Raw genomic sequence first — 10,460 nt, 5'->3', positions numbered from 1 at the left:
CTTCTCCTCCTTCTCGCCCTCGGAGGCGCCGCCAGGCTAAGCTTGAGACGCCGGCTAAGGCCTTATGCTAAATAAAATGTTTCAACTGTGTGGTTTCATGTTAGTTTCTTTTGATCTACGGTTGTCGTCATTAGCGATGGTTGCTACTCTAGTGCGTTAGTACTCTGTGACCTTAGCATAATAACTTCCCATCTGTCTACTACAACAAGCTCTACTACGATAAACTTTGCCTGGCTCCGGTGATGGAGGGACGATGACGGTGGCGCGCCTTCGGCTCGCTTGTGTCTATAGTCATCGCTAGGTGGTCCAGTGACCTATTTATAATTTTATTATTTTTAAACATCTTTGTACGGCTGTTAATGATTATTAATCGATCGATGAAATTTTCGAAAAAATGATTTTGTCGGTTTTTGACCGTTTTTCAAGCATGCCCACCTAGGGCAGTTAAAACCTTCCAAGGGGTCCCACTCATGTCATGGACCCACGACTTTGTCGCTTCACCACGCCAAGAGATGTTTCAACACAAAAACGAGATGGAAATGCCACGTGTTCTCTCATTTCTTTTCCTTTCTTTCTCCTCACGCCTCGCTCGCTCTCTTCCTCTTCCTCCCTCGCTTTGCCCGCTCCGAGGAGCTAGATTCGATCACATCGCGTCACACCCGAGAGAGAGCCAAAACCCTAGCCAGATCCTTCCAGAAGCTTCCGCCCGCCCGCGGAGGAGATGCAGGGCGGAAACCACATGCTCCTCGAGGAGCCCGTCCGCCTCGCTTCCTGCCTCGCCCCGGCCAAGCCCGTAAGCGCCATCTCCCTTCCATTTCCCCCCTCTTCTCTATCGATCTCGAACTCCGTGTATGCGCGGCGCCTGTGGGTGGATTCGGACTTCTTCGTCTGGATGTTTCTGGTCCCCTCGATCCGATTTGGTGCGCAGAGAGGCGGGCATCGCGGTGATCCATTTCGTTAGAATGCCGTCGATCCGTGTCTCCGACGGGACAGATCGCGCGGGATTGGGGAATTCGGGGTTTAATGTTGCGTGACGCCAAACGCGTTGTCATGATTCGGTGGAAGTCGAGTGACTTCTCAAATCACTAATCGAATGGTCCTACTTTTTTTTTGCGGGGGAATCGAATGGTCTCACTTGCAAGTAGGACGGAGAAAGTTTCGCTTTCGATTCGACGAGGGTCCCGAATCACGACACTTATACATACCTTGCGTGCGCTCCTGTGCAGAAAGTATTCCCATCGCTCACCAAGATTGTTGGGACGCTTGGGCCCAGGTCGCGCTCGGTCGAAGTTATTGAAGAATGCCTCACTGCCGGGATGTCAGGTTTGGCGATGGTTTCCTTTTAAGTACCTGGATTTACTGCAACGGCACTAGTCACGATTTTGCTGCTTTTGTCGTGATATAATAATCGTAATGATATGTGTATCGTTTCCTTTTTTGCAGTTACGCGGTTTGATTTCTCTTGGAAGGATGCTGCTTATCATCAGGAGACCCTTGATAATCTCAGGAAAGCCGCACAGAATGTCAAGAAGTTGTGCCCTGTAAGTTGGCAACCTTGGTTAATAACTTGTGCAGAATTTTTGATATGCATCGTTCAATGTACAACATATGTATGCTTGGAAAGTTGGAAGACTGAAACTAGCATATAAGAATTGTAGTGACCTTTAGTTATGAAGATTCTCATTAAGATATAAAAAGATGTGTTGTTTCAATCACCCACATGAATGTATTATAGTAGATCAGAGACTTGAAAATAGGTATACTAGGCCGTATATTATTATCGGGTACTCAAAGAGGTAGTCACTTCTTGGTTGTTGCTCACGAAGTATTGGCAGTAGTCAGTGACATAATTTTGACATTTCTTTTGTATCCAGCCTATATAAAACAAGTCAGAATCATTATATGTTTCTCTTGATGCTATATCAATATAGAAATATCAGCTCAGAATTTTAATAGAGAAGTCAGTCACAAGACCGAGTCCTTTATAATCGCAACAAAGTGATGGATCTGTTGAGTACCAGTTACCTAGTCAATACGCTATGTAAGAATCATGCTTTACACTATGTTGATTTTTTCCTACTCCTTCGATCCATAATAAGTGTCGGAGGGAATATTTTTATTTTTGTTGTTGTTTTGATTGACTTTCAAATTGATATCTTTTCAATTGTTCTAGTTATGTTTTCAGCAGTAACGACTGAACATTTGGGAGAAGTTTTAGTGATAGGCATGTAGGCATGTGTAATTTCTTAGATGTACATACCTATCATATTGTCAAGAGTTACACGTGTAAACATGTACAATATCATTTGCTTTGTTTTATAGCTTTTTCCTCCAGCCCGTACTTTAATTTTCCCATGCTTCTACTTTATGATGTTGATTATGTAAACTTTGTAGACCACTTCCTTACATATGGGTTATGTTCTCTCTAAGTCTTCTTCCATCCAAGTTTCATTTTTCTGTTCCATGTGCATAGCTGCATATAGACATATATGTTTTTATATGAGTGCTTTTATTTACGGAAAAAGGTTTCTTAGAGTGCTAAAACTAGCTAACCATTTCTTCCTTGAGATATATACTGCTAACTTTGTGCACTTCACATATGTACTCTATTTGGAGATGGCCTTTTCTATTTACTTTGCAGATGTTCATTCCACTTCCATCATTGGTCGTTGTAAAAATATTCCTTGAGTTAGCTTAAAGAGTTTAATTGCAATTAACTTTTTAAGTATCTCTGATTTGAGGCAGCAACTCATAGTTAAAATTTAGAATTTCATTTATGTTTAAACCTTTTCAGTATCATGTTTGGCTCGTCTTTTCTGCATTCTCTTAATAACCTTGTATGGTATATGCAATGCTTTAAGATTGTTGCTAAGAGGCATATGCTTCCAGCATCTAACTTGGTCTTATTATTTATAGATAATGTTAGATACAGTGGGTCCAGAAATTCAGGTTGACAACTCAACTGGTGGATCAATCGAGTTGAAAGGTGGAAATCATGTCACAATAACACCAGACCTTTCTAAAGCTCCCTCAGCTGATATTCTACCAATTAAATTTGGTGATCTTGCAAAAGTAAGTGGATAAAAAGAAAAAGAAGAGATATGAAGTAATCAGTGTATTATTTATACTTCTTTTATATCTGTCTCTATGCGTTTATGTCAATATGTCACTTTTGTTCTGTGTGACTGCATCTGGCATTAAAGTAAAATTCATGGATTTTATGCAACAAATATAAGTTGTTTTGAATTTTCTATTATGCTAGTGATAGTACCCTTTGTTCTCAAATTCAGATTCTTTGAATACCGCAAATCTGATCGTGTTCCCTTTCCTTGAGTTTAGGTTGTGAAGAAGGGTGATACTCTTTTCATGGGTCAATATCTTTTCACAGGAAGTGAATCAACGTCTCTCTGGCTCGAGGTACGTCAATATCTGAATTCTCCTTGTATACATGCCTTTTCCAATATTGACCTGTCCTTATATACTGCAACTATAGGTTACTGAGACTTCTGGTGAAGAAGTGATTTGTCTTGTGAAGAATACGGCTACACTGTCAGGGCCCATTTTCACTCTGCATGTTTCACAAGTACATATCAGTATGCCCACTTTGAGTGAATATGATAAACAGGTAATGTGCACTACTCTGAGTTTCTGTACACTACTCAGCTATATATTGTTAACAATCTATCAGTCTAAGTTTGGCTAGCAAATTTTTGTACAAATAGCAACCCGATTCTGTTTCAGGTTCAGTAGATTTTGCGCTGTCTATCCTTTTGGGTTAGCAACATTCAACAAGATGAACTATATGACTTGTTCGGAGAAAGAGAACACACATGCCTTACAAGTTAAAATACTTCACATACCAAACAATATGTTCTGCAGCCATGTTGCATCCAAATACAACTATATAGCTGCATTCTGCACGTGAACATGATATCCCTTGCTTCATTCTGATGTTGACTATTGTTGATCTTTAGTTGCACTTGAGGATTTGGTAGGTACCATTTTTCAAAAGTTGAACTTGGTTGCTCCTTTCTCTTACTTTTCGTTCTTGAATGTGTGCAATCAACATCTTAAAACTTTGACAGCCAATGTACACAGTGATATTTAGATTGTCATATGGATTGATAATATTAATTTCTTCATATGATCATTTATTTGAGTATTTGATCATATTTTGATAACATAGTAGAATTTGAACACATGTTAAAGATTTGCATTATTCTGTTGGAGACTGTCTAAGTCTGAACAAATAAAAGAAATTATAGGGAATAATTTATTTCAAGATTACGTACATCTGAAATTTCATTTCTAATGCATGATTTCATATTGATGCTATTATGTTAACTTACATCTTCCAAAATCATCCTAAGCATACTTTTCGTGCAACAGGTCATTTCAACATGGGGGTTGCAGAACAGTGTTGATATTATATCGCTTTCACATACCCGCTCTTCTGAGGATGTCAGTGAGGTGAGTTTTCTTTCTGGATCATTCCACTCTTGCACCTGAATTATCCATTCAGTTATTCACATACCTGCTTCGTGATTTCCTTTCAACAGTACCTTTAGTACTCCTTCCAACCCAAATTAATTGGCGCAACCATAGCCTATGTCCAGTACAAGTGTACTCCTGAGTTGCGTCAATTAATTTGGGTCGGAGGGAGTATTTTATTTCAGTGTCTTTTCATGCTCTTTTGTGCACTCAAGCGTCAACAGAAATTAGATTTCGAGAGGCATATTGATGCAAATTCTGAGCCAATTTTATAAATGGGAATTAGCACCTGAACCTGTATGTATCTACAGTTTAACTTGGAAGATAAACCAAGGGCAGACTTACATGTAGGCTCATATTTCTAAGGGGTATACTTGTCAAACACATTGGTTAATGATACAATCTGTTGAACAAGTATAATTGTACATGAAGAAGATGTATGTTGTTATGGACTTGTTCATTGTTTGATATTATTTCATTGAAATGGTGTTACTGTTTCTCCAGTTACTTGAGGCAGTACATCCTCTGCATGATGATAAGCTGTTTGTACCTTTGTTGATAGCAACCGAGGACTTGGTAGTTAGCTATGGGAACACTGCTGATCCTTAGTAATATTTTGTGTGTGCAGCTTAGAGCCTTTTTACTATCTCATGATCTTCAAGACACGCAGATCTATGCGAAGATTGAAAATGCTGAGGTAACTATCACGCTTTTATGATGTGTTCATTGTGTTTCACTGCTATATTATGGTTAGTTTCATCGTGCAGTACTTTATTTCTTTCTAGGGTTTGGAGCATTTTGATGAAATTCTCCAAGAGGCTGATGGTATTATTATATCTCGAGGAGATCTGGGAATTGACCTCCCACCAGAGAGGGTAAATTTTGGTCTTTCTCAGAATACCTAATTCCGCTCCTTGCAAACCCTGTGCGCTATCAGATAGGTGTATATTAATTTCTATTCATGATGGCCGGTTGCCTTTAAATGATACTCACACAAGTATATATTTACAAGAATATCGTTGTTGTTATGGTGCAACAGTTAACCATTTATGTGCTTATCAGTTTACAGTTACAGTTAAGTCATTTAGCTCTTATAGGCCGCACTGCTGATATTTGTTGCTTCATTTCATAATCTCACTTATATCAGTGGCATCACTGCAGGTATTGGTTGCTTCATTTCATAACCTATCATTTTTTCACTGTCCAGGTGTTCATGTCCCAGAAGAATGGTATCCAGAAATGCAACCTGGCTGGCAAACCTGTGATCATCACTAGAGTTGTGGATAGTATGGTTGACAATCTACGCCCTACTCGTGCGGAAGCAACTGATGTAGCAAATGCTGTCCTTGATGGTCTGTAAACCTGTGCTGTTCTTAACACTACCTGCCAAATTTGTAGGTTCTTATTTCCTATGCTACTCATATTTCAGGAACTGATGGCATTTTGCTTGGTGCGGAGACACTTCGAGGGCAATATCCTGTTGATTCTGTGGGTACTGTTGGCAAGATATGTTCAGAAGTACGTCCCTATATCATGTATGAGTAACTTGTAAAATCATCTTAATTGATTGGCTGATCAACAATTAACTTCTCCTCTAGGCTGAGACCGTGTATAACCAGTCACTTCACTTCAAGAGAGTAGTGAGGCATGTAGGTGAACCCATGGCCCATGAAGAATCTGTAGCATCATCAGCGGTAAGTACTTCTATATCATTAGGCCAGACACATATTTTACTATAGAAAGTGACAATCTACTGTTCTTATATAGGTTCGTTCTGCAATGAAAGTAAAAGCTGCTGCGATTATTGTGTTCACCTTCTCAGGGAGAGCTGCTAGGTGCTCTATACTATGCAAGATCAGCACTCGACTAAACATGTTTCTGTCGTGCAAATGCTATCAACTCACTTTGTGCATCCTCTTCTGCAGATTAATTGCTAAGTACAGGCCCCCAATGCCAGTTTTGGCAGTTGTGTTTCCACGCGAGGGATCTGATCCATCGAAGTGGCTTTCTTATGGAACAACACAGGTAAGTAACAGGCATATTTATCTTTCTGATTGTAGTTTTCTTGCTAATCAAGCGGGATCCATAAACCTATAACTGATGACTGTTAACTTACAGGCGAGGCAATGTTTTTCTGTTAGAGGTGTCTACCCTTTGATGGGGAGTACTGATGAGGTATGTATGAACTTCTTAATCGGTAATACCAGATGCGCCTTGAAATTCTGCTATTTTCCAATGCTGAACATATGTCGTAGGCGGTAGCTCAGGATGCTTTCCGTTTGGAGGTTATGGATCTTTCTAAAGCCAGAGCTGATTCTTATTTTATTTATCTCTGTGACAGGCCGAAACTGGTGGGCTCACCAAGGAGGAATATGGGATAAAACTTGCACTGAACTACGGCCGGTCAGTCGGCATAATAAAGCCGTACGACAGGGTGATAATTTTCGAAAAGATTGGCGATTCTTCTGTTGTCAAGATCATTGAGTGTGACGATTCTTAAAGATGAGACACCCATTTCTCAGGCAACAGTTTTTACACGCCTGGGATCACCTTTTGTTCTCCATTTACTCTGACCAGAGATAACAAGAGAAGTACAGCATGACACGGTTGTCTCCTGTTTAGCACTTTGGCATTTTAGATTTATATACTTCTTGCCGTAATAAGTTGAAGATAAATTCAGAAACAGCAGCAACCAAGTTTTGGACAAAACTATAGTATTGTTGAATGAGATAATATCTATGAGTGATTCCTAGCCTGTATTTCACATTACATGATATGCTGTATTTAACTGAAAAGACATACTGTCTTCAGCGATTACCTTGCATGTTCTATACCATTTGCGCCTCTAATTCTGTATATAGCACTGCACCTTGTGCTCGTCACATCTTGTCATCAGTACTGCTCCTTGAAGAACAAGGCGTAGATGATGCAGCAGATGCTGATGATGAAGATGGCAATGTCGAACGTGAGTGCGGTCATGGCCTGATCGCTGAGCTCCATGTTCTTCCCGCCAAGGCGATCTACCATGTCTGGCACGGGCTCGTAGTTCTGGATGTCGAGCTCGTAAGGATCCTCAAGTCGGGACCTGAGCTGCTGCAGCCGGCGGCTCTCGGCCTCCTGCGTCAGCGTCCAGTCGTAGAACCGCCGGGTCTCCTCCTTGCTCAGCACGTTGTACACCTCCCGGAGCCGGATGAACTTCTCCGATGCCGACTTGAGCGGCAGCCTCGTGGTGTCCGGGTGGTACTCCTTGGACAGCCGCCGGTACGCCGCCTTGATCTCCTCTATGTCCGCCTCAGGTGCTATTCCCAAGAACCTGGTTCAGGATCAGAAAAAGTTTTGGTGCTCAGTTTTCATCAGAAAGGTGGATAAGAAACGTACGGTGGATTGTGTTGAAACGGAACTGAACTGGTAGTGCGACTCGGACGTTGGGTTGTTGATGAGGTCGGCGAATCTTCTTCCCAAGGGTTCGTTCTTGCCGCTGTCGCCTTCCTTCTTTTCATTTCCTCCCACCCAGCCTTCGTCCGGGTCGGACCAGTGTATCCTCGTGTCCACCGTCTTCTTCTTCCCTGGCCCTGCCGTCGACGACCCGGCTGCCTCGGCGTCCGACGAGCTTGCTGCGACGACGAACCTTGCGCGGCGCCGGCTTCGCGCTTGGTAGCGGTGGAGGAAGGGTGTCAAGGAGCCAGATGCTGTGGATGCCGCCATGAGGCGGCAGCCTTGCACTGCCGAGGACTGAAATCTGTTGATGTTACGGACGGATGGAGTTTGAGGTGTTCATGCGAGTTGTGGTGGGCAGCCGATGAGGCGGGGCCCCCTGTGAGCCCCACCTCACAGCTTGGCACCACAGTCACCACATCATATTTCCTTTGCATTTTCTGCAACACAATTCGCAAAGGTTCAGCCACGGCCAGGGGGCTTCAGGCGTCCTGCACCACATACTCACACGGTTTGCATGAATTTTGATAAGAGTAACAATAAACAGAGGGTAGAGATATGTCAGATAAATGTGTCCAGAGAAAGAAACCTTGGCCTTGTGAAATTGTTAATTTGTTTGAGTTCGGCACAGATCGGACGATTATTGTGATCATATGTTATTCCAGTAGTTATTTTTCCTATTCGAATTCTGTGGTTGCCGTATGGCTTTATATATATAAAGCCGGGCCTATGGCCTTATGTTTAAAAAAAGTAGTTATATTTCAACATCATCCGATTATCTGCGGTCAGGGAAGAACCTTCGCCAGAAAGCAAAGCTGCATTCGCCGTAGAAATGAGCTGTTTATCACAGGACTGCAGGCGTAGAAATAGAATTGTCTGGCAATCCTGTGGCCAAATAAATCACCTATCACCGCCACAAAAAGCTTTTGCGTCCGTTTGACTTTGCACGCAACAAAGCCAAATGGCAAAATGCTTGGCCACACAATTTCTTTTCTTTTTTATCGGCTTGTTTCTAGAGTACGTTTTGAAACGGGACATAAGCTTTAGACCGATCTATTAATTAAGAAAAATAATAATTGCTCGGATGATTAATGGAAAACCAGGTAAAAACCATTACAACAAAACAAAAAAGAAAACACCATCCAAAGCATGCAACTTCCCGACCGACTAGACAAACCAACAAAGTCTATGAGTCTACTACAATCACAAAGAAGACTCGTTGACGAACACTAAAACCCGTATTGGGTCCACCAATAAAGCAGTTGTTGAAGCTATCCTTGCAACGACCCTCTTCTTTCTTTTGCTCCCTAGGTGCTTCAGACTGAGTTGTGTGCATTACATGCCATGGAGCCACAACCTTGGTGGTCCATGCCGTCTTTCCCTCATCACTAGAATCAACATGGGGAACATCTAAGCCGGCAACACGTTCCAAACAAACCCTTCAAGACGAAGCCTCCTCACGCAAAAGTCAAATTTTCTCAGCCACCATGTTCTAGATTTGTGAGTAAAACAACGTCAAATGAGTTGTGAAAGCTGCCTGCAACGACTGATCCAACACACTTTTATTGATGCCACCATAGTCAACAACAATGGCACGATAGGCATCACAAATGTCGCGGCATTCTTCAGCATGTAAAAGACACCATGAATGTCTAAATTCTACCGCGGAGCAAAGCAAGCACCTCCCATGGGCGGCAACGCCTCGATCTCGACCCATGGTCGCACATGAGATGATCCGGGAGGATGCGAGTTGTTGGGATTGCGCATGGGAGCATCCAGCGTGATCCGGCAACGGCAACGGTCCGGAGGCCTGGGGGCATGCACCCTTTTTTCGTTTTGAATACAAGGGGATATTGTTCACGGTAAATTTTCAATGAAGCGTTGCATAGCTTACTAGTTTCTTGAGCCGATGGGTAATTCTAGCGAATTTGTTTCTAGGGTAATTTCAGTGAATCTGGTATTCTTCTCTCTTGCATATAGTGAATCTGGTATTCTTCTCTCTTGCATATAGTGAATCTGGTTTCTTAAGTTCGAGTGGTAATTCCGATGGGTAATTCTAGCGAATTTGTTTCTAGGGTAATTTCAGTGAATCTGGTATTCTTCTCTCTTGCATATAGTGAATCTGGTATTCTTCTCTCTTGCATATAGTGAATCTGGTTTCTTAAGTTGGAGTGGTAATTCCATTGTTTTTTTTTTGTAAATGGTTTTATCCGGACGACCAAAAACTAGAATGAAATGGAGATGCGGGGGATCGAACCCCGTGCCTCTCGCATGCAAAGCGAGCGCTCTACCATTTGAGCTACATCCCCTCATGTTTTCTTCTGCTAATTGTTTGTATAGTATATGGTTTCTCACTTACTGATTGTACCTGTTTAGTCGTTCAACGCTAACGTGCACGCGCTAACGCCTTCAGCTTGTACGAGTCCTCTCGGTCTGTGTGAAATGGCTGCGTCGTGTCCCGGCCTCTAAAGTTTACTAATAGTACTGGTACCATGCATCATGGTAGCATGGTCAAGCGACTAGCTCGGGAAACG

At 42.2% G+C, this 10,460-nt stretch overlaps 2 protein-coding genes and 1 non-coding gene across 3 annotated transcripts; 1 reads left to right on the top strand and 2 right to left on the bottom strand.

Annotated features, from left to right (window-relative positions):
* Nucleotides 1-557: 557 nt before the first annotated feature.
* On the top strand, nt 558-7,308 carry LOC124703604 (pyruvate kinase 2, cytosolic-like). The gene is made up of 16 exons (XM_047235827.1): nt 558-793; nt 1,227-1,323; nt 1,444-1,541; nt 2,917-3,072; nt 3,340-3,417; nt 3,494-3,625; nt 4,390-4,470; nt 5,120-5,188; nt 5,277-5,366; nt 5,699-5,843; nt 5,921-6,009; nt 6,090-6,185; nt 6,259-6,326; nt 6,417-6,516; nt 6,610-6,666; nt 6,833-7,308. Exons 1-16 carry the CDS (start codon nt 722-724, stop codon nt 6,989-6,991), a joined length of 1,587 nt encoding a protein of 528 aa, XP_047091783.1. The 5' UTR covers nt 558-721; the 3' UTR covers nt 6,992-7,308.
* On the bottom strand, nt 7,106-8,299 carry LOC124703605 (NAD(P)H-quinone oxidoreductase subunit T, chloroplastic-like). The gene is made up of 2 exons (XM_047235828.1): nt 7,898-8,299; nt 7,106-7,804 (listed from the first exon to the last, which is right to left on the bottom strand). The coding sequence occupies exons 1-2, from the start codon at nt 8,194-8,196 to the stop codon at nt 7,384-7,386; spliced, it is 720 nt and encodes a 239-aa protein (XP_047091784.1). The 5' UTR covers nt 8,197-8,299; the 3' UTR covers nt 7,106-7,383.
* Nucleotides 8,300-10,162: 1,863 nt separating this feature from the next.
* TRNAA-UGC lies at nt 10,163-10,235 on the bottom strand. The gene has a single exon. It is a non-coding gene; the product is annotated as a tRNA-Ala (tRNA).
* Nucleotides 10,236-10,460: the final 225 nt, after the last annotated feature.

This window comes from Lolium rigidum, chromosome 3, assembly GCF_022539505.1.
Source record: "Lolium rigidum isolate FL_2022 chromosome 3, APGP_CSIRO_Lrig_0.1, whole genome shotgun sequence".
Taxonomy (NCBI): domain Eukaryota; kingdom Viridiplantae; phylum Streptophyta; class Magnoliopsida; order Poales; family Poaceae; genus Lolium; species Lolium rigidum.
The sequence above is the reverse complement of the archived record's forward strand: the minus strand, read 5'-3'. Positions and strand labels throughout refer to the sequence as shown.

Coding starts and splice junctions, on each gene's coding strand:
- LOC124703604 (XM_047235827.1), top strand. CDS start 722: ATGCAGGGCGGAAACCACATGCTCCTCGAGGAGCCCGTCCGCCTCGCT. Junction 794..1,226: donor GCCTCGCCCCGGCCAAGCCC/GTAAGCGCCATC, acceptor GCTCCTGTGCAG/AAAGTATTCCCATCGCTCAC. Junction 6,667..6,832: donor TGATGGGGAGTACTGATGAG/GTATGTATGAAC, acceptor TCTCTGTGACAG/GCCGAAACTGGTGGGCTCAC.
- LOC124703605 (XM_047235828.1), bottom strand. CDS start 8,196: ATGGCGGCATCCACAGCATCTGGCTCCTTGACACCCTTCCTCCACCGC. Junction 7,805..7,897: donor ACGTCCGAGTCGCACTACCA/GTTCAGTTCCGT, acceptor ATCCTGAACCAG/GTTCTTGGGAATAGCACCTG.